At 50.6% G+C, this 22,678-nt stretch overlaps 3 protein-coding genes across 9 annotated transcripts in view; 2 read left to right on the plus strand and 1 right to left on the minus strand.

Annotated features, from left to right (window-relative positions):
• TSC1 (TSC complex subunit 1) overlaps nt 1–11,804 on the plus strand; it is a 53,366-nt gene extending 41,562 nt beyond the window's left edge. For 5 of the 6 annotated variants that reach the window (XM_063081516.1, XM_063081520.1, XM_063081517.1 and 2 more), the window contains one exon: nt 224–5,631. In XM_063081516.1, the coding sequence (XP_062937586.1) occupies nt 224–746 (523 nt within the window). In that variant the 3' untranslated portion in view covers nt 747–5,631. Of the gene's footprint in view, nt 1–223; nt 5,632–11,540 lie in introns of those variants that run through there. The other variant, XM_063081521.1, reaches the window with a different exon arrangement.
• SPACA9 (sperm acrosome associated 9) lies at nt 7,367–11,515 on the minus strand. Its single transcript, XM_063081511.1, has 3 exons — nt 11,372–11,515; nt 8,436–8,638; nt 7,367–7,700 (listed from the first exon to the last, which is right to left on the minus strand). Exons 1-3 carry the CDS (start codon nt 11,513–11,515, stop codon nt 7,367–7,369), a joined length of 681 nt encoding a protein of 226 aa, XP_062937581.1.
• Nucleotides 11,805–18,404: 6,600 nt separating the features above from the next.
• Nucleotides 18,405–22,678, plus strand: part of AK8 (adenylate kinase 8) — a 122,056-nt gene continuing 117,782 nt past the window's right edge. Inside the window, exons 1-2 of one of the 2 annotated variants that reach the window (XM_063082610.1) lie at nt 18,405–18,488; nt 21,105–21,189. In XM_063082610.1, the coding sequence (XP_062938680.1) occupies nt 18,405–18,488; nt 21,105–21,189 (169 nt within the window). The remainder of the gene's footprint in view (nt 18,489–21,104; nt 21,190–22,678) is intronic. The other variant, XM_063082611.1, reaches the window with a different exon arrangement.

Here is a 22,678-nt window from a genome sequence, read left to right on the forward strand (position 1 = left end):
CTCGACATGGCCACGGGAAGTGTTCATATTTAGGACTGCCATCTAGTATCCCTAACTGTGACTTAGTTTCTCTTGAGATCTCTTACTTGAGTTTGCTATTATAAAACAGAGCAGGCTAGCAGAGGTCAGTGTCTGTGTGAGCAAGTGTCATTGTAATTCCACATCTCTCCAACGTAGAGACTACAGTCACCAACTGCTTTTTTCCTCTTTGGGTTTCTTACAGGCTCGACTGTTGTAATGACGGCTGCTCAGATTCCATGGTAGGGCACAGTGAAGAGGCATCTGGCCACAATGGTGAGACCAAGACTCCCAGGCCTGGCAGCACCCGGGGTAGTAGTGGAAGTAGAGGAGGTGGAGGCAGCAGCAGCAGCAGCAGTGAGCTTTCTACCCCAGAGAAGCCCCCAAGCCAAAGGGCAGGCCCATTCAGCAGTCGGTGGGAAACTACTATGGGAGAGCCCTCTACCAGCATCCCTACAACTGTTGGCTCACTTCCCAGTTCAAAGAGCTTCCTGGGCATGAAGGCCCGAGAGTTATTTCGTAATAAGAGTGAGAGCCAGTGTGATGAGGACGGCATGACCATCAGTAGCCTTTCTGAAACCCTAAAGACAGAAGTGGGCAAAGACTCGGGTGTGGAAGCCAAGACTCCCCTGAACCTAGATGGCCCACATCCATCTCCCCCAAACTCCGACAGTGTTGGACAGCTTCGTATCATGGACTACAACGAGACACATCATGAACACAGCTAAGGATGGGGGTCAATCAGTGTTAACTTGTATATCGTTGGCATAGAACAGGAGGTGTGAGTGCACGTTTCAAAGCTTTCCTGTTTCCAGGGTCTGAGTGGCTGTCTCATCTGATGGAAATGGGTTGGAGGTCCTTTTGACAGCTGACTGAATGCAGAACGGTTTTTGGATCTGTCATGGAAATGCCTCTTAACCTTCCCCTCAACCCACCCCCAAATCTCTCTTTCACTGACCTAGCAGTGTGTACTAATTGGAGGGCCAGTTTGTATTCCTCAGTAGTTTTTTCTCCAAAATGGTTGCGTCCTTTGAACCTGTGCAATATGAGGCCAAACTTAATCTTTGAGTCTAACACACCACTTTCTGCTTTCCTGAAGCTCAGACAACTGGGTTCACTCTTGGTTAGGCCAGGTAGTTGGTGGCGTTGCAGGTAAGTCTGGTTTTGTCCCTTCTAAGAGGATGTAGCCTGCAAAGCTGACTGTTTTCACATGAAAGCTTTTACATGAGATTTTCCCACTGCTTTTTGGTTCTGAAGTTCAGCATCTGAAGCAGCAGATCTAGAAAAACAATAGTGTATTCACCCTTCCGTTCTTTTGGCGGTTCTGATAAGCTTCCTGGAAAGTTCTGTGTGAACAAATGCCTGTTGTTTCAAAAATCTACAGCTGCACTGTAGAGACCATACTTATCCTTTGGGAAAGCTCTTGTCCCTCCTTCCCCCCACTACCTCTTATTTATTTGGTGTTTGCTTCAATGCTGGTACTATTCTGACCACAGGCTGGTGTGTAGGTGGCAAAATCTGTTCTCTGCAGGAGGCAAGGAGCAGGAGAAGTTATCCAAGAGACAGCTGAGCCTGAGGGACTGCACCTCCAGGCTGGTCTTGTCTAGCTGAGCCTTTGGTTAAACTCTGTCTTTTGCCTCTCTCTGTGTTCACGTGCGCCCCTTGTTTATGTCAGCTTCTTCGTGATGCTGCAGCAGAAAGGCTATGAAGGTCCAAAGAGTTTCTTCACAGTTTATATGACCATCATGTCTCAGGCTGTTAGGGCTGCCTCTCTGTGGTAAGTTTTAGGCCACCAAAAAAGGTAGTGGCTTTTCCACATCAGTTCTACTTTTCAGGGACTGACTCTCTAGGGAGCTTGATGTTGTCACACCCTCCTGTGTTAGTAACAGCAGAGAAATTGAAAGCAGAGTCTGGGAGAGTATTGACAGAGGCTGACTGTGTGTCCCCACTGGGTTGCCTCAGCTGCTCACGAGGGGTGACACCAGTCAGAATGCTGGCAGTGGCAGAGAATCCAAACTCAGCAGATGCTCCTGAAATAAATGCTAGAAGCCCAAGAATTGTTGCCTGGTGATCCAGATGAGGCAAGGAGAGACTTGGTAGGAAAGAGCCGGTGAACTTGGTTTTCCTGTTTCTATTCTTTCAGTAGAAAGAATAGAAGGGTTCAGCCATGAAGAGATAGAAGAAACTAATGGTACGAAATCCTACTGCATCCTGAAGTTTCCAGCACGTAAGGGTGAAAGTGTTTCTTTTTTTGTAAGTGTGGCAATAAATACGCTGTCATCTCTAACTAAAGGGAACTAGACAGAGACCCCATATCCCCATGGCTATACTGGCAGAAGACCTGGTCGGTACAGGATTTCTGGGTGTGACTGATTCCCAGCCCACAGAGGGAATGTCTCCAAATGCTGTTAGCCTAGCATGGGGTGGCAGTTGCTGCTGGATGTCCAATGTGGAGTGTTAGTGACACCCCATGTTTAATTCAGCTTTGTCCAAAGGAAAGCTTGAAATCCAATACATCCTAGTTACCTAGTTTAGTTTTAAAGAGGAAAGCATGAACAGATTCAGAAAGGGAAAAAAAAGTGTTGTAGGTTAACTATGAAAACCAGTTTTAAGTTCTTTCCCCCTTCCCAAGCATAAGAGATCTGTGCTGCAGAACAAAGATACCAGGCAATTAAATCAAAGCCTTTTCCTTAATTGGCAAAGGACAGGAGGCCAATGTAAGAAAGAAAAAAACATTTTAAAAATGGACAGATTGTAAAAACGTAGGAAGAGAAGAGGCAGCCTGGTAGGGTGGATGAAGGCTGAGACTGGAGGCTCTGTGGACAGTCTTTGTGCGTGGGGCCCTCGGTACATCCCTCCAGCCTGGATGTCCCTTGCTGAGCTTCACAACCAAGGTGGACCAGGTGAGCTCCAGCTCAGGTTCTTTTGAGTTCTAGGAGGCCATGGGTTTTATTCAACTAAGGTTGGAGGATTGAAAATTTAGGCTTTAATGTTGCAGAGGACTCCAGAGTCAATACTAAGGTTTTTTGTTTTATTTTGTTTTGAAAGTAATAAACCTGCCAAGAGTGGAAAGGTGATAGAAGAACAACTCCCAAGACGCAATTCAGGCCCCAGCAAAGATAGTAGAACAATTAGTGTTGCGAGCAGAGCCCACCTTGAAACTGATGAAGCAGCTTGGTATTCAGAAATTTTGGGATTGGATAGCACCATCCAGAAATCACTGTGAGCAAGTGTGCCTGTATGGCTGGTGTGCATAACCTATTCCAGTTCCCACCTGACACTAACCAGGGTCAGCACAGGCCCTGAGAAGACTGGCATCTGCTTCTTGTGCAGCATGGGATTCGTTCAAGAAGGAGCACTACAATATTCTTTGGGGGGTGGGAGGGGGTGGGGATAGGAAGATACAGAGAAAATGAGTTCCTGGATCTACTACAGGTAAATAAGCACACAGATCTCTATCTGATAGAACTTTTATGGATTTTTAAAAAGCTTTTGACAAGGCTCTGCCATAAAGTGTATAAAAATTGTTACTATGGGGTTGAAAGAAATACACGGTCATAATATAAGAAAACTGACTAAAATCCAAAGGTAAGAGGGCAAGGTCATTTCTTGGATTGGGAGGTTTTAAAAAGATGTCCTTGGAGATAAGTGCTAGGACCAGATTTACTAAGGCAGGTGGGCAGACAGTGACCTCTCTACGTTTGCCAACAGTTTTTCAGGAGAGAAAACTGTCTAATTTGGGGGAATAAGCTGTAGAAGGTTCTTATTAAGCTCTGAGTGGAGAGATGATAGATGAACTAATTTGTAAGCCAAAATTTATGTGATTGGGGGAAATGGTCCAAACTATTCTTAGAAGGTAAACTGTAAGAAACCCATGAAAAGGTCCTGGAAGCCACAGACAGAAAAGTCAGCCCACCATGCCACCGTGCCAGAGGCCAGCACATTACTGGGCAAAACAGGACAACAGGAAACAAAACCCTGGACTCAGAGCCATCCCCATGTGAAGCAGCACATATAGTTTCCAGTGTTTGTGTAGAAAGATAAAACTCCAGCAGCTGTGCAAAGGAGGGTACATCAGAAGGTGTGGGGATGTGAGCTGGACCACAGAGGCTCAGACTTGCAATCAAGAATAGAAAATGGGGTTCACGTTTCTGGGCACACAACAGAACCAAAGTGTGCTGTGACTAGCCAGTGGGAATTTCTACCAAATGCTAGAACATACCACTTGAAGCCAGAAAGAACGAACTGAACAGCATACACAAGTACTGCGTGACGATGCTCGGTTTTTCTCCCTGAAGCACAAAGAGACAGGAGGAAGTGCAAACAGGCTGGAGGAGGGTTTGGGCAGTGCCGAGGCTCCACCTGGAAGTGCGGTGGAGAGGAGTGCTGCCCACCCTTGTGGACACTTTTGGAGAGTGGTCCCCGAGAAGCCCAGGCCCACCCAGGAGAGTCGGCCTCACTTGGGAAGGAAGTTGCCTTGTGTGCATTGACCCTCATCAGCACCCCTTACCTGCTGTGTTTTCACTCTCCAAGGTACGTGCTTTAAAAGTGACTTGCAGTGAGTATTGGAAATGTATCCAGTCTGAAGATGTCTGTGTATCTGTTTACATCCAGAGTTCTGTGACACCTGCCTCTGGTCCCCCAATCCCCCCTCCGCAGGTCACTGCAAAGTAATCGATTGCACTTGACTAAGCATTTTGTCTGTAACAGAACAAGTTTAGGTTGGGGACTGGCCCCTTAGCTGCTGCTGTGACCTTTGTCCCCTTGTGGCTTGTTTCCCCATCTGTGACTCTTCATTGTGCCCAGGGGAGTGGCATTTCCGTCTTTTCCATGCCTTCCTGCAGCATGTGTGCTCACCCAAGAGAAGAGTGGCTGTAGCTACAAGGGGACCTGCCCGGGATAGTTGAGCACCTGCACCCACAATTGGCTTTTAGCCTTGAAACGAGTTCATGAAGGCGAGGAGCTTTCTCCACCCCACCCCCCACCCAATGCCACAAAATTAGCCATCCTATGTGATAAGTAGGCTGGTTTAACCATTGGAATAATCTTCTAAAGGAGACGTTGAGAGTTTGAGAACCCCCAGACCAAACCCTCCCTCCCTTTTTCCACCTTGATACAGTGTTTGGACAAGAGGGTATGGTGCTGCTCTACGTAGCAAATACTTCAGCTTATCAAAGAGGCAGCCATGCATTTTACACTAGGAAGAATCAGTGATCACTTTTCAGAAGACTTCTATGGACCACAAATATATTATGGAGGAACAGATTTTGCTAAGACATAATCTAGTTTTATAATTCAATCATGGTGAACCATATGTGGCTAACTTGCAGTTTAAAGGGGTCCCATCAGTGAAAGAAACATTTTTTTGACTGCTTTTAGTTAAATCAAGTCATCTCTTGTCAAAAGGTTTAAACTTTCCTACCCCATCTTAAAAGCATGTCAAACCATCCACATCAGAGGCCATAAATATGAACTGCAAGAGAAAATGGTACAATCTTAGTGAATGAGAATTGGCATCAAAAGGGTTTGCTGTCCTTCTTAGAATGTTCTAAAATGTCAAGGCAGTTGCTTGTGTTTAACTGTGAACAAATAAAAATTTATTGTTTTGCACTATTCTGCTGTGACATGGAGTGACTTATGCTGGCCTTGGGGTGAAGTAGGGAACTAGTCCAAAGATAAAAAAGCCTTAGGGTCTGGATTGGTTACCTTGTGTGGCTGGAGAGGGCTGACAATGGATTTTGGCTTTAGTGTCTGTAAGATTCTTTTTGTTGTGGCAAATTATCTCAGCCACAAATCCTGCCTTTATCTGCCTTGAATTCATGCTCTTCCCTAAAAAGTGGCAGTGGCATGTTTGGGTGGGTGGTGGGGGCAGGGGTGTGTGTGACTTGAGTCATCTCTATCAGAGAAACCCTCAAAGCCAGGCAGCCTGCCGGTCTGCACTGCTGCCAAGCCTTGCTTTCAGTGCCTACGTTCCTAGGGGATGTCTGGCATGTTGGGATTCATGTAGTTCTTTTGGTGGAACCCAACTGACGTTTTAGAGCTCACTAACCCTAAGCCTTGCTGGTTGTGTTTTCTGAGTGTACCAAGGAAAAAGTGCAGCTATCATCACCACCTCCTCTATGCCCTTCAGGTATTTGGAAGATGGCAGGAAACTGCCTTTACACGACTTTGAGATCCACCTGGCTTACGATCTCTTGGCTTGGGACACATGTAAGGAGCAGCGATGAAGAGCTTTTTTTGCAATGTCTCAAGTGTTTGTGGTTTTCAGTTGTTTGCCTCCGCCTGGCCGTGATTGGAAATCAGTATTGCTCTGCCCATTTTAATGGCAGAAGCAGCTCTTTTGAAATGGAGACTTGGCAGTTTTTAATTTGTCTAGGAAGCTGAGGTTTTCTTTTCTGAATAGGTCTCTAACAGAGTTACTTTCCACCCCTGGAGAAATGTCTAAATGCTGGCCTTCTGTGGATCTTTGGCATGAGGCTCTTAGAAGCAAACTCTGGAGATGGGCATGCACCTGTCTGCAGTGGTTTCTCTCTCTGCTAGCTGCCAGTGGTTTTGCGTGTGTGGCCATTGCCCAGTGTCCTTGGATGTCTTGGGAGAAATGTGGGTTTTCTTTCAGGGATCACTCCCAGGAAGCCAAGCCAGGCAGAGAGCTGGTAGAACACTTTTTATTCTTGACTGTCTCCCCCTGAGGAAGCAACAATACTGAAGCTAAGTCGTCCCCTGTGAAGGGAAAAACGAACAGTGAGACATCACTTCTGGCAAGCTCAGAAGCCAGGGACACATTTTACAATGTTTGGGCCACGACTATGCTGTGAAAAACAGGTTACTGTCCTTGTACAGGAACCACAAAATCAGAATTCTTCTGGCTTTTGTCATGGTCTCCCTCGCTCGAGTAAAGGAGAGGGGAAGGTGGGTTCATTCCCCCTTGGTCTGAGGCGGGAGCATCCCTGTCTTGCAAAGAGAGCCTGTGCCTTGCCTACGGTTGCAGCTGGTGATGGCTCACTGGAGCCCACAACGTAGGCAGGCCTGGCACTGTGGTGGGTGAGGCTCAAAGAGAACCTGGTGGGCAGCTCAGTGTTTCCTGGGACACCCTCTACCAATGCCAACTATTTAGGCAACTTGTGTAAGTGGGGATCCTCTTCATCAGCACAGAGCCTGAGGCTTAAGAGGCAGAAAAGTTGGAAGTTAAAGCAAGCCAGGGAGAGAGATTCTCAGTAATATATTGGCAATCTCATTTGTGGTTAATAAGTGGCAGGGACTGTGGATGCCCATGAAAATGCATCAACCAGTGGAAACCAAATTAAGTAACAAAGCACCCCCACCGATGGAGCAGCTCCCTGCCTTTGAGTTACAGTTTCCCACCAGGTGGTCTCCAGGGCGGTTTTGAATATCCTTTGTCTTTCCCCCTAGGCTTGAGGCTGTCTTTTGTGAGCTGCCTACACTTGGGTTTTCTTAACCCAGGCTGGGTGCCCGAAGTCTGGGCAGGATGAGTAGCTGCCCCCGTGGCTTCCTGGTTTGCTGGGGGCCCACTCACATGCTGCAGCGTTTTGCGGGGCAGCTTCTCCGAGTGGGCGATCCATTCTTTCATTAAGTCTATCACAATGGGGATGAGGCTGACCACACCTCCGTAGTGGTTCCTGGCCTCGTCACAGCTGAGGTGGTTCACCACGTCATGAGGATATCTGCAGGACAGCACAGGGGTCCGGGTGAGCCCACACTCCAGGGACTTGCCAGGCCGCAGCAAGCAGCTGCCAGCCGTGGGCCCAGTAGAACCACTGCAGGGGGGTCAAAACTGGACACACACCACACTCAGGCTCTCTGGTCTGGGAGATTCTGTTCAGCAGGTTTGGGGGACCAAGAGCCCCAGGTAAGTCTGGTGTGAAAAGCAGAAGTTACGAACCGCCTACCTGCAGTTGTTGGAAACCTGGATCAGGCTGAGGAATGAACCCGCTATAATCTTTCAAAAACGCTGGTAAGGCCCTTTGCCTCTTACCCTAATATCTAGACTGTCCTCGAGACTGGCACATTCTGCTGTGGCTTCCCTGTGTCAGGATGAGGAAGCCTCAGTAGTGGTGCTCATGGACATAGCTCCGATGGGGGTCCCGCTTGCTTGCCTGCTAGTTAGGATCTCTGTGGTTTCTGGGAACTGCTGTTATAACCCTTGGCCTGGGGGGCTAAATCCAGTGAGATGCTCTGGGTCTTGCCATCTATGGCCTGATATTAAAAAGGTTTTATTGAGTCAGAGTCATTCCAGTAAATTAGCAGCACCAGGATTTCTCACCTAGGGCAGTCTGTACAGCAGCCACCTGATCCACGCAACAAAGGACAGAAACAGTTCAGAGTTACCTGCCCCCTCAAAAAAGGCCTCCCCACAGGTGTACGCTGAGGCCTCAAGAACGGGACCAGAAGGAACTTACTTTGCTCTGAGGCTGCTTAAATCGTTGCTTTGGCTGACAAGGGTTTTGAATTTCTCGAGGAGGTTGTTGGTGACCGGGTTGCCAGAGTGCAGGGCCTCGAAGTACTGGCAGAGCTTGTTCAGCTCCGAGCAAATGTCCAGGAACATGAGCAGGATCCGCCGGTCCGTGGAATTGTTGCAGTAGTGTTCTGTGTAGCTCTGCACCTGCAGAGGCCAACGCAGCGTGAGCTGGGGACATGCCAACCCAGATCCCAGTTGGTTTATGGGGCAGACATTCAGAATCACCACCCTATTCCCTCCCCCCTGCCAGATTCACAGGAGAGATGCCAGTAACATTTAAGCATTTTAACATACAGAACACTATACATAGCTAACATCATCAAGTGTCCCAGGCGCTGTGCAGATGCTTTGCAGGCCTGATCTCACTTACTCCCCACCTAAACCCTATTCACAGTAGGTACATTATTCAGCCCTCATTTTACAGACAAAAACCTTGAATATTGGGATTCAAAGAGATGAAATAAGCTGCTCAGGGCACCAATGGAAGTGGCTTAGCCAATTTCACCTCCCAGTCAACGGCTCTGAGCCCATACCCCTCGCCAGTCCCCATACCACTTAAAGCAAAAGGAGCTAGTCCCTGACTTCTTATCCGATAGTCCCACTTAGAGGACCCACTTTGAGAACTGCTGGGTTGGGCCACCCATACTGAGGAGGAAATAGAAAAAACTAGAATCCCTTGGGCTTTAGTTTTACTGCGTTTACAAGGTAGAGAAAGGAAGGACAGGTCAGTAAATGGAGCTGGGGAAAGTGACGATCCATTTGAGAACACAAAATGTGCTCTTGACCTTACCCCGTATTCAAAAATCAGCTCTAGGAGGATCACAAGCTTAAATACCAAAAATAAAAGTTTTAAACTCCCGTGAGAAAATGTTTTAGATGTGGAAGTATGGAAACCTTTCTTAAGCCATAGAAGGTGCTAATTAAGAATCAATACTCTGACCTCCTGTCACCTCTTTTCCTTGGTAGGGGGATGGGGATCCTTCCTGGGTTGGACTTTCTCCAGAGTTACCTGGGACTGCCCAAAGACTCTGCAATCTGAGGTTGGGCCAGGGCTGGAGGCCCTGTGGACCAGAGTCAGTTCCAGGCAGAATTAGCTGACCCATTTCACAGTCCAATAGTTCTGTCTCCACAATCTGATGATGGAAGGAGCTATGACCTTCCTCCTCCAGCACCCAAAAAGTTCTAAGTCTAAACCAGGGTTTTTCTTCTATAACCAGTTGCCTTTTTGTTGCCAAGGGATGTATTCCCAAACAATCTGAAGTGGTTCTTTCCCAAGTATTGCCAGGCACACAGCAGCTTTGTGAGGGGGAAGAGGCTTTTGATACATGCACCTGCACCACCTGCACAGGCACCTGGAGGAGGTAAGGAGGAGGTGCCTGCACCGTGCTGTAACTACAACAGTAGCGTCACTGGACTACCTGGTATGTGTGCAGGGACCTTTCGACACCTCTGGTTCTGGTAGAGAGGAGAGGGTGGAGAGTCAAAACCTCAGATGGAGAGTCAGAAGACAGGGCCATTGTTTACCAAGAGCTTGGGTTGTACTTAAGGCAGGAAGGCCACTCCTTTATGCGCAGGAGCGGCAGAGTCACACAGCACTGATGTAGGTTGTGACAGGGGCAGGGTCTCAGGGGCTACTTTTGGAAGTTGAAAACTCATTCAGTGCCCTTGGAGGACTGAGCTTTGAAAAAGATGTAGCCAGTTTACTTTCAAATAGTTCAGGGGCACACGCACGGGCAAGTGTGACTAAATGTTACAAATTGGTGAATCTAGGTTAAGGTTACATGGGTGTTCTTTCCTTTTCTGGACGTTCAATATTTTGCAAGTTAAAAAAATCGAGAAATTTTACAAAAATTAGAAAAGAAACTTTTTAAAGGATACTGCTAGCAAGAGCTGCTTGTTCTCTGGGGTCCTGTTTCTCCTAAGAGTTCTTTTTTTTTTTTTTTTTTTTAAAGATGACTAAGGGGATCTTAACCCTTGACTTGGTGTTGTCAGCACCATGCTCACACAGTGAGCTAACTGGCCATCCCTATATGGGATCCGAACCCGTTGGCCTTGGTGTTATCAGCACCGCACTCTCCCGAGTGAGCCACGGGCCGGCCCTCTCCTAAGAGTTCTGAGTCCTGTCCCCTAGGTCTGGGAGCGGGTGTCCTTCGACAAGCTGACTCCTTCACCGGCAGCATCTTTTCCCTCTGAGAGGCCCGTGCTGTTTCTAACTGCACTGTGGCTCAAGCCCCTAACTTTCTGGAAGGTTCATTCGGTCTCGAGGCCTCCAAGTCCTATAGAGAGAACTTGGACAGTAGCTAACCTTGGAGGAAACATGGGTTAAATAAAAACATCTGCAAAAGCAACTAGCAATGTGCTTGGCATGTCACAGTTTCTCAAACCCCAGTGGAATCTGATGACAGGGACCATATCTGTATGGTCACCAGTAAATTTCCAGTACTCAGATACTGGCAGATAACACTGGACACTCTTTGAGTGCTTGGTACAGGCCAGCCCTGAACTGAGTTTTCCTTGGATGACTTCACTGAATCTGCATGACAGATGAGGGAACTGAGGCTTAGAGAGGTGAACTCGCTGGCCCGAGGTCACAGAGGTAGCATGGGGTGGATTCAGGACTTAAGCCCTGGCTGGCTGAGTCTTGGGCCCATCTCTATAACTACTGTGTTGTTCAGTCATGTATTTGCAGGGAGAATGAATGAATGACTCATTCCAGTTAGGGTCTGAGTCCTGATTTTGGCACAAACGTGCTTACCCTCCCTGGGCCCCAGCTGTTTCATCTTTCAAGAGAAGACACTGGGCTTGAAGACGCCCAGGAGTCTCTGAGTCTGGCAGGTCCCCAATGATCCCACCCGCTAACCCTGGTGGGGGTGCCACCTGTCCAATGCTGGAGATGGGCCGGATCTTGTCATGGGCATTCTCCCTGCAGTGCTCCAGAGCAGCAATAAAGGTAAACTGCTGCTGCTGGAAGAGCTTGTACTTCTGCTCGATGCTGCGAAGGGATTCTTTCACCTCATTCATTGTCTTCCTTCTTGGTCATTTACAGGAGAGGAGGAATCTACGGGGAGGAAGAGGACAGCGATCAGGTCCCAAGGGCCAGAAATGTGGATCCAGCTCCAGAAGGAAGGATCCTGTGGTGAGAAGGATGCCTGGCCCCTCTCAGCAGAGCACTGATCTGAGTATCTCCCCACAACCCTGACAGGCAGGCACTGTTTTCATCCCATTTTGCTAAGAAGGAAACAGGCCCTGGGAGGTCGCACATTTGCTCAAGATCCCCCAGGTTGTCCGTGACAGAGCTAAGCCTGACCCTTGTCCATTTACCCTCCAAGGGCACATTCTTTGCCATGAAATGTGATCTCCTTCCCTCAGCTGTGTACGGTGTCTCCAGATTGTATCGCGCGCGCGTGTGTGTGTGTCTTTCTCCATCTCATTCACACGCACACACAGCCTCCAGTGTCTCCAGATTGTATCTTGTGTGTGTGTGTGTGTCTCTCTCTCCATCTCATTCACACGCACACACAGCCTCCAGTGTCTCCAGATTGTATCTTGTGTGTGTGTGTGTGTGTGTGTCTTTCTCTCTCCATCTCATTCACACGCACACACAGCCTCCAGTGTCTCCAGATTGTATCGTGTGTGTGTGTGTGTGTCTTTCTCTCTCCATCTCATTCACACGCACACACAGCCTCCAGTGTCTCCAGATTGTATCGTGTGTGTGTGTGTGTGTGTGTCTTTCTCTCTCCATCTCATTCACACGCACACACAGCCTCCAGTGTCTCCAGATTGTATCTTGTGTGTGTGTGTGTGTGTGTCTTTCTCTCTCCATCTCATTCACACGCACACACAGCCTCCAGTGCCTCCCTGCTGTGCCAGCAAAACCTGGGATCAAGGAATATGCTACAGGATGTGAAATCAGCAAAATATTAGTTTGGACCAAATTATTTTAAAACATCTGCTGTTCTACAATTAGTGGGCAAGAACAGCACTCCAATGGCCTACGCAGGGGAAGGGTCAGCACTTTGTTGTCTAGTTTGAGAAGATGCCTGTCTCCCTGCTCTGTGCTGTGGGCAGGAGCCCTAATCTCAGGTTTGCTGATTCCCAGGGCAGGGCTGGTGCCTGGCCATCTCCTCCCTGCCCCCACATTAATTGCTGGAATGATCCTGGTTAGTAACATTAATGCTGTGGGAAGTGCTCTTGTTTGGCACCTCACAGACGGTCCCTGGTGAGATTCAGGTGGTCCACAATGTGTCTAGAATCCTCCTGTGAGCAGAAAAGGCTGTGAGTTCTGTGGTTCTGTGCTCCATGACATCACAATTTTGCTGAGCACATGCAAAATGCCCAGATCACAGATTTATGGAATGTTTGAGCTGGAAGGGACCTTAGTAGGTCAACTCACCTTAACTTCAAGAAGTCACGGGGGACTAAACTCCAAACAGAAGGGATTTGCCCTGGGTGTCACAGTGAGTTTGTGCCAGACACCCTGGGTCCCAGGCTTCCTTATGCCTAACCCACGTCCTTGCTGCGGCCACATCTGTTGCCCCTCCACTGCCACCAGGCACCAGCACATGCAGAGTCCAGGCAGAATATGCCAGCCTGTGCCACATGAGCAGCAGTCACAGGTGGCCATGCAGAGGTAGGGTCCAAGTGAAATGTCGGAAGTGGAAGGGACCAGAATGCTCGGCAAGGACAGGGATGGGGAAGGCACATTCCAGGCTTCCAAGCAGGTCCCAGGTGAAGAGGAGCCAGAATAGAATGGAGCTGGGAGGCACTTCTATCTGCTGGGTCCCCTCAGCATCCGGAACCCAGAGCAGGGCTGGCGCTGAGAAGGACGTCTCCATGGCAAGAGGAGATGGCATCAGGGGATGAAAGGAAACGCAAGAACAGACCAGAAGATGGCCTCCACAAAATGACGTGTGCACTAAGTCAGAGAACCTGGAGAAAGTTGGGGAAGGGGCTCTTTAGCAAGAGGAGCCAGGGAGCCACATTCCTGGGAGCCGAAACGCAGCAAGGCTGCCTTAGAGGAGCTGCCGCAGGAGGGACCCTGACAATCATGCCCCATAAACCCGAGGGGGCCTTCTGTAAGTATAACAGCATGCTTCCATGGCAGGAGCCACAATGCTGCCAAGTCTGCCAACAGACACGGGCAGCTGCAGCTCCCCTGGGGGTGGGCCTGGTCAAGGGCTGGGCAGGACAGTGGTCTCCTTCCAGCTCAATTTCCCCATACTCAGTGCACAAGCAGGGAAGGGGAGCCAGGGTTGTGGGATTGGGTGGGGGACCCATTGTTTATCGAACACCTGCCATATCCTTGGCAGGTTCCCCGCCATCCAAGGAGCACACCCAGCAGACTGGGCCATGGTGGTTTTCTGTTTTGACTCTCGTGTCATCAGCCTTACCCAAGGCCAGGACCAAGAGGAGGAAGGGCAGGCACTCACCTCTGTGCAAAATTTAAGGGGGTGACAAAAAGCTTGGCAATCAAGAGAGGTCAAATTATTTAGACTGTGAACAATAAATGCTGACGAGGTTGCAGAGAAAAAGGAACTCTCATACATTGTTGGTGGGACTGCAAAATGGTGCAGCCTCTATGGAAAATGGTATGGAGGTTCCTCAAACAATTGCAGATAGATCTACCATACGACCCAGCTATCCCACTGCTGGGAATATACCCAGAGGAATGGAAATCATCAAGTTGAAGGTATACCTGTTCCCCAATGTTCATCACAGCACTCTTTCCAATAGCCAAGAGTTGGAACCAGCCCAAATGTCCATCATCAGATGAGTGGATACGGAAAATGTGGTATATCTACACAATGGAATACTACTCAGCTATAAAAACAAATGAAATACTGCCATTTGCAATGACATGGATGGACCAAGAGAGAATTATATTAAGGGAAACAAGTCAGGCACAGAAAGAGAAATATCACATGTTCTCACTTATTGGTGGGAGCTAAAAATAAATAAACACAAAAATAACCAGGGCAGGGGGGAAGAAGACAGAACCATTACAATTCCTTGAAACTGATAGACAAGCAAACAGAAAGGACATGTTGGGAGGGAGGGGGGAGATGGAGGAGGGAGGGAGTTTTCGGTAATTGGCCACAATAATCAACCACATTGTATTTTTACAAAATAAAATAAAATATTTTTAAAAAAGAAAATAGAAAAAAAAAGTTAACCAAAAAGTTCACAAAGAACAAAATGTCAGAATTTTAAAGGAAGAATTGCTGTACCTTGCCATATTGAAACTTGAGGCAAAAGGAAAAATCATTAATACCGATCCTGTCTTTATTTAAATTTTTTATCTATTCTGAATGGATTTTTGGCACTGATTTTTATTTTTTTTTTTTTTTGAAATATTGCATTAAAATATTTATCCTGATTATGGAGTTTTAGGCACCTTGTTAAGTTTTTCACCAAGGCAAGTGCATCCCCTGCCTCGCCCTAATTCGGGCCAAGGGCTTCCAAATGATTCAGAAGATGAACACTTAGAAAAGTCAGAGAGTGGCACATGGTGGGTTTCCAGGGTAGAGGGGGAGCGTGCCTTTTTAGCCTGGCCTTTCCCTATAATGCTGAGCTGTGGTTGGCAGTGATTAATAACGCCCTGGAGTCACACAGCCTTTTGTTCAAATCCTAGTTCCACCCATTCTGGCTGATCTTGGGCAAGCTGCTCTCTGAGCTTCTGGGTCCTAACATCAGCCTCCCAGCCTTGGGGTGAGTGTCACATGAGATGACAGGTCTAAGGTGTGGACCCTGCAGCCCAGAATGTGGTGGTGCATGGTCTTCAGAGCGTCTGTGATTACACAGTGTGTGTGTGATGGTGGGAGACACCACAACAGGCATGGCGTGCACCTCAAAAGAAGGGGCTGCTGAGGGCTTGACCTCCTGCAGGAGGGGAGGTTTAAACCCAGACTCGAAAAGAAGGCGGGCTTTGGAGAGGTGGAGCAGATGGGCAGCAGGGGTGGGACCCTGGGCTAGAGGTTGAGGGGTGAGGATGTGGAACTACGGTGAGCAGGTGAAGAAGAGGGCAGTGGGCAGGGACCCCGGGTGTCAGGCTGAGCGTTCAGAAGAACTGCTGAAGGTGTCTGAGTCATGGGGGTGAAAAGCACGTCACGTGTTCATCCACTTGTCCATTCACACTGTGTGCCAGACACCACTCAGGTGCTGGGCTATGCAGCACTGGACAAAAGAGATCAGGTCTCGTGCCCTGGAGGAACTCATCTTTCAGAGTGGGAGGCAGGCAGTAAGGGGGAGTGAAATGAATAGTATTTTAGATAAGGACAGTGCCCAGAAGGAACAAAGCAGGAAAGCGGGTGGGAGTGTTGGGAACAAAGGGCCATAGGTCTGCAAGAGGGACATTTGCAGGATGAGGGTTGGTGCGGTGCAGGGCCTTCAACAAGACCCTAGCCTGAAGAGGGGTGGCTCACCCCAGTCCTCTTGAGAGCAGCAGGTCACTCGGAGGGGGCTCTAGGGAAATCCCGGACATACATTACCTCAAGGCCCCGCCACAGCACTAGGTGCAATTATCCTCACATGACAGAGAAGGCAGCTTAGACCACCTGGCTAGGAAGTGGGTGAGCCAGGACTTCTCTTAGCTCTCTGCCTGACTTAAAAAGTCTGAGCTCTTCACGTGGATCCCTTCCTCCCTCCCTCTGCAATGCCTCTTAGAGACGAACACACCAAACATCAGACTGACTGTGACTGGGGAGGGTGGGAACGCCAAGGGGCTGAAAAGCTGCCGACCCCTTCTAGGGTTCATCCACTAGCTAGACCCCCTGGGCCACGCTTCTACTCCCACTAGACTTTTGCTTTTCCCCATCCCAGAGCAATGAGGACTAGCTTTCAGGGGGCTGCCCTTTGTGTGCCCAGCTCCCTGCCACCCTCTTGGGGCTTCCTGAGGCTGCCAAGTTCTCCAGGGATACAGCGTTACCTCGGCTGGTGGCCCTAAGAGCCCCTGAGAGCAAAACTGACTTGGTTCTTGATCCTAGCAACTTGTGACATGTATGCCAGGAATGTCATGAGAGGAGCTGTAATAAGCTATCCAAAGTGATCGTCCCTCAAACAAGAGTCACTGCAGCCAAATTAGTGTGGATGAAAGGCACAGGGTGCAGGCCCTTCTCTACCTGGAGGAGGAGGGAGGAAAAGTGATTACCCAATAGGTTTTAGACTTTAATTGATTTGTATTTTTCCAGACTGCTAAAGAAGATTAAATCATGGTATGAAAAGCGCCTAGGGCTCAAAATAAATGAGGAGAAAGGCAAATCATTTCAGAAATGTCCAGGAAGCAAGCTGAACCTCTCCAGCGCAAATTGCAGGCTTGGTGGTTGTGTTCTTTGCTCAGGGGGAGGCAGCTTCCTTTTCTTCTCCAGCTGTCTTTGCAGTGGGTTTGACAGGCCTACCAAGGTGTGCACACTTTGAGGATCAGTTTGGGGGGAGGAGGCAGCACTACTGAGGGCATGTCATTCGCCATTGGAGGGCATGTCTCTGGGGCTAGGGGTGGAGTCGGGACACCTAGGTCTAGCCCTGGCTCTGCCTTTGATGTAGCCCGCGACCCTGACCAACATTTTTCCCCTTTCTGGGCCTCAGTTTATCCATCTGTAAAATGAGGGAGTTTGGATTAGAAGCTCTTACAGGGGCCGTCTGATTCTAATGCTCACCCATCAACTACTGATGAGGAAAGAGGCCCAGAAAGGGGAAAGGACTTGCCCAAAGTCACCCAGCCAACTACTCTTCCCCTTTGCAACCTTCCGATTTCTCATCTGTAAGATGACAATGCAGGTGCCTGTTTCCCAGGGATAACGCTACTCACTAACGTAGCGCCGGTGTATTGTGCGCTGACTGCGTGCGGGTTACTGTCTAATTCTTCAGTACATTAGCTCCTGGAATCCTTCAATAGCCCCCACTTCCCAGGGGAGGAGCGTGAGGCACGGAGCAAGTAAAGTTTGCCAAGCTTAGCAGCAAGTGAGAGGCGAAGCCAGGATCTGAACTTTGGGGGGTCTGGGTCGACCGCGCGGTACCCCTCTCCACAATGTGCACAGACGACAGAGTTTTGTGGACGGCACCCATCAGAGAGCTGCCCCTCCTGATGACAAGTCAAGGGCCAGAGCTCCCGGTTCAGCGCCGCCTCCAAGCCCGGGCTGCCCCCGCCCCACTGGGAATTAACACGACTCGCACGGCTCCTTCCCCATCGCGTCCCACCCCGTGCCCCCGCGCAGTCCCCAGCCTCCGCCGCCCCCCGTTTTCGGCTGGGGGTTCCAGCCCTCTTTACCCGTGCTCGTCCCAGAGCCGCCTTCGCCTCAGCAGAGCGCCCCAAAGCTGCAGTGACTCGGTGGGTGTCTGGGGCCCCGCAGGGGCGGGGAGGCCCTTCCCAGGACTTGGGAGGCGGGGCGGGGCCTGATTGTTCCCGCCGGTGCCGTGGCAACCGGGTCACGTGGCCGCCCAGCTGCCCGACCCTCGGCCCTCGCCCGCCTCGGGGACGCCCCTCCCTCTTCACGCACCCTCCCCCACATCTACTCCAGCGTCTTCATTTTAAAGATGGGGAAACTGAGGTCCAGAGAGCAGAGCCAGGGCTGGCCCTCGAAGCCTGGGAGCGTGGCGGAACCAGAAGCAGGACCCTGCGGGGTGGTGTCAGGGGTCTGCGCACAGGGGGACCGTTCCAGGGGGCACGGCTGGGAGCGACCCGAGGGCGACCCCCGCTAAGACGCGCGGTTGGTTGGGGACAGCGAGGCCGGGGTCGGGGAGGACTTGCCCGAGGCCGCCGGGCGCGTCTGCCGAGGAGGGCGGGGCGGGGAGGCGAGGCTGGGGACCCGCCGGGGACCCGCCGGGGACGGCGCGGGCGGGCGGGGCCGCGGCTCGTGCGGATGACGCGGGACGCGCGGCCCTGGCGACGTGGTTGCTAGGGAGCGGCGGCGGCGACATGGACAAGACCACGGCCCCTCACCTCGTCCCCCCGGAAATGTCCCAGTACGGGGAGAAGAATCACCTGTTCGAGTTGATGCAGGTGACACGGGCGGCGGCTCCGTCGGGGGAGCCTCCACGGCGGTGTCGGGGTGCGCGGCGAGGACCTGCAGCTGGGACTCGGGGTGTCCGAGCCCTGGGTCTCCGTGACCCCCAAGGGGTCCTCGAGCTGAAGACGCCTCGACGGGCCCCGGGGCGGGGGTGGGGGGGAGGTGCGGAAACGGCACAGGCTACCCGGGCCACCCTGTCGCCGGCTGGCCCGAGGGTCTCGAACAAGCCCCTTCCTTTTGTCACTTTCCCCATTTGTGGAATGCCGGTTGTAGGACTGGTCTCCAAGGGGCTCTTGTGACAGTGACAATTCCGAGTCTGTGGGAACTGTGGGGGGCCTCAGCACAGGTCCTGAGCTGCGGGCAGCCAGAGTTCGAGGTGGCATCACAGCCTCTGAGATGGTCGCCCGCGTGGGCCACAGAGTCTTGCCCCCAGCCCCTCCTCCTCAGGCCCAGGTGTCCCTGCAGCCCCGAAACTCTCATTCTGGATTCCAGGCCTGACTATCCCCCAGCTCAGTGTGTGACCTTAGGCAAAGCCCTGCCCCTGGCTGTGCCTCAGTTTTCCCTTCTGCACCTCAGGGAGGCAAAGACTTTTAGGACCTGGACTGGAAGAACTCTCAGCCACTCAAAGGTTCTGAGGGCCAACGGGAAGCTGGAGCCCAGTTTCCAGAACATGTTTGCTTCTCAGGTACACCGGGTCTCCAGAGGCACAGCCATGGTAACACCTGTGGTCACATGAGCCTCTGACCTGCTCACTGGGGAGCTGAGCTCAGACTAGGAAACCCAAGTCCATCTCTCCAGCAAACGTGTTTCCTTTGGAAAGTGTTAACTGATGGAAAGAGAGAGAGAATTCTAAAACTGCTTGAGTGGCCAATCACAAATAAAGTAGCTAGCTGAGTTCAAAGTCGGCGGCTGGTGGGCAGGATGGGGGAAGCGCCTGGGGACACATGGTCTGCCCTAGAGAACCTGGCGTGTCTTCCACAGCGATTGTCAGGAGAGCTGTCCAAGGAAGACTGTGGTCCAGTATTTCCAGTCCTTAGTCATCCGGGTATTCACCCACGCTTTTGACCATTTCCATTTTTTTACACTTATTTTAAAATAATTTTAGACTCACAGGAAGTTACAAAAGTAGTATGGAGTTCTTTGGTCTGCTCTTCTCCCAGCTTTCCCCAGTGACAACATCTAACATAACTGTAGAACATCGTGAAAGCCAGGAAACCGGCACTCACACAGTACTGTGGACTGTAAGCCTTATTTGGATTTCATCCATTTTTACCTGCACTCATTTTTTTGTTGTTGCGTGTACTGTTCTAGGAAATTTTTTCACGTGTAAAGATTCATATAATCACTACCACATTTCCATTTTAACATAATCATTTCTTGGATCAACTCACTTTTAAAAATTAAGAAACTTCTTTTGCCCCATCTTAAGCAGAATCCTTGAAATTATAGCTTTGATGCACTTATTTTCCTAATACACATTACATTTGAAACTATTTTTAAATGAAGTTAAAATAATTGATGTGTGAGCTGTCTAAAATCATCTTGCGCTGTTACACCAATGATACGTAAACACGGATTTAGTTTAGTTGTGCCACTGCACAGGTGGGGAAGCCGAGGCCCAGAGAAGGGAAGAGACTTGCTGGCGAGATGCGGAGCAGGACTTCGCACAGTTCAGTGCTCTTTGTACTGCCCCACACTCCCTCCCTTCGTCCCCAGAGGGTCAAAGCCCCTCCCTGCTGGTCCCTAGTGCAGAAGGACCCCTTGATGCACTAGCCCCGCCCCTATCAGCTACCCAGTTCGTTTCTGTGCCATTTGGTCTGCAGCCCTGGAAGCTGCTTTTTCTTGATATGTTTGCTCATTTGGATTAAATGGCCAGAATATCCCAGGACTATTTAGATATTTGGCTGGTAAATATTCTGTCCCACTCTGGTGGGACACAGATAGTGATGGCCGTGTGCACCAGCAAATCTGCGCATTGGGCACCTACTGTGATTGTGCCAGGCACTAGGGTGCCAGGGGGTCCAGGCAGACAGTGAGGCCCACATAACCCATGGCCGGCTAGTAGGATGGTGGTCGGACCAGCAGGGACAGGGTGAGGCAAGAAATGGGGGGACGCACAGGAGAGGGGGCTGCGGGGCATACTGCAGGAGATTTACCTAGTGCCTGTGCTAAGGAAGGTGTGTTCCCATTGAGACCTGAGGACTGAGTAGAAGTTAGTCAGGGCAAGAAAGAGGAAGAAGCATTCCGAGCTGAGGGAACAGCACTTGCTAAGGCTGAGGGGGAATGAGGGTGCGTAGGAACCGAGAGAAGGCTTGCATGGGAAGCACAGAGGGAGGCAGGAGACACGGCCGGGAACTGCCTGCTCTGTGCTGGGGCGCCGTCCCTCCAGCTCTGCCTGCAGGTGCCTCCCCAGCAGCACCCACACAGCCCCTCTCATGCCTCTGCTCACAGGGCCCAAGCAGATGCCAGCTGGGGCAGGGGCTGGATCTCATGCTGAAGCTGTGTTTGATGGGGTGCAGTGAAGACAGCAGGCCCCATAGCTGGTATCCATGGTGACCAGGGTCGCCCTGCAGGTGTTAACCACCTGGATGTCTGTCCTGTGCCCCCAGACCATGCTGGAGCAACTCCTGATCCACCAACCCGAGGACCCCATCCCCTTCATGATTGAGCACTTGCGTCGGAACAACGATCATGGTGAGTACTCGGGCGGGTTTCCTCCTCCAGGGACCTTACCGCATCCTGGGCACAGCTGGGAACCACCCTGTCCTACCTGTGTCTGGAGGGGGTCAGAATGAGGTGGAGAAGGGTTTTGATAACATGGAGTGGTGTTTAATTGAAATTGCCTTAATTTCTTTTGGAGCACAACTAATAAAAAATTCTCTTGCCAAGTTATTAAAATGAAAACCTCAGAATGGCCCATGGAATCAATTATTAATGCTTTTGCCTGCCCTAGCTGATGTCGCCTGTTGGGTTTAAGCTCTCTGATCACTCCACTTGTCAGGTGTAAATTTGGTTTCTCGTCTACCTAGACAGGCAAGCACTTGGGTTTTTCTGATGGTCTTGTTATTGGCACCTGTTAATGAGTTCCAGAGCTCCCCAAACCTCGGCCCGCGTGCAGGTCGGCAGACCCAAGGCCAAAGCACAGAACCGGGGAGGCGGGTGGTACTCAGGCAAGGAAAGCCCCTCACTCCATCCCACAGTTTGCGAAGTGGGGGATCATTCCCGTGCCGTGTGAGCTTCAGGGAGAACTGGTGTCTGGAAGCTTTAATGTTTCTTTCATTGGAGCGGTGGGCACTTTGAAGGAGCTACTGGCACACCAGTGAAATTAGCACCTGGTACATCTGAGAAGGAAGAAGACCTGAGATGCCCCATGGTGGGGTTCAGAAGGCCCAAGGTGAGAAATGCTGCTAAGTAGTTTTTAAAAAGCGAGAGGAGGCTCCAAACACGCAGATGCGCCCAGCTCACGGCCCTTTTCCAGTGCCATGCACGCAGGTCCAGGTGCAGTCTCAGGCTTGGCTGTGGAGCATCAGAATAAGGAGCTTCTTGGGTCCCAATGTCATGGCAAAAACTAAGCAGGAGGCTCAAAGAGAGCCCCAACAGTGCCCTTTTCTGAGCCTCTAGTTAGGCATGAGTGGCCGATTGTCTAGGCATCCCCTTGTTCAGCTGACATTGTCTGAGAGCCTATATAACCCAGGTGGAGAGAGAGCCCTGATGGGGCAGCCCAGGAGAACCTCCTTCTCGACCTAAGCCCAGCCCCACCGTTCCCGGGGCGGTGTACTTTGCCTTGCAGACTCTGCTAGGAGGCCTCTGTCCTCTAGGTGGCTGTGTATTATGCGGCGCAGGTGGGAGGTTCTGCTTTAGAATTCACCTGCTATGCAGGGTGGGTGTTAAGCCCACCCTTCTCTCCTGGCAGTCCTTCCTGCTGCAGACTGAGGTGCAGCCCCCCACCCCCAGGCCTCACCTGCGGGCTCGTTTGCCCGCGGAAGACATTTCTACATCCCCCAACCCCAACCGCTGCCCCCCCAGGCTGAGTGGGAGCTGGGGCGTTGCTCAGCTATGATATTTGAGGCTGCAGGTAGCCCCTGCAGCCCCTGCTCCACTCATTCGTGCTGCCGCCACCCAAAAATAAAGCTCAGGAAGGGAAATAATCATAATAAATAAAGCACAGCAAGGGAAATAATCA

This window comes from Cynocephalus volans, chromosome 17, assembly GCF_027409185.1.
Source record: "Cynocephalus volans isolate mCynVol1 chromosome 17, mCynVol1.pri, whole genome shotgun sequence".
Lineage (NCBI taxonomy): Eukaryota > Metazoa > Chordata > Mammalia > Dermoptera > Cynocephalidae > Cynocephalus > Cynocephalus volans.

Bases quoted from the DNA above. Each gene is read 5' to 3' on its own strand.
- SPACA9 (XM_063081511.1), bottom strand. From the start codon at position 11,515: ATGAATGAGGTGAAAGAATCCCTTCGCAGCATCGAGCAGAAGTACAAG. The intron at 8,639-11,371 runs GTGGCACCCCCA...TGGCCTCTGCAG, and splicing joins CCATCTCCAGCATTGGACAG to GTGCAGAGCTACACAGAACA. The intron at 7,701-8,435 runs GTAAGTTCCTTC...GCTGTCCTGCAG, and splicing joins TTAAGCAGCCTCAGAGCAAA to ATATCCTCATGACGTGGTGA.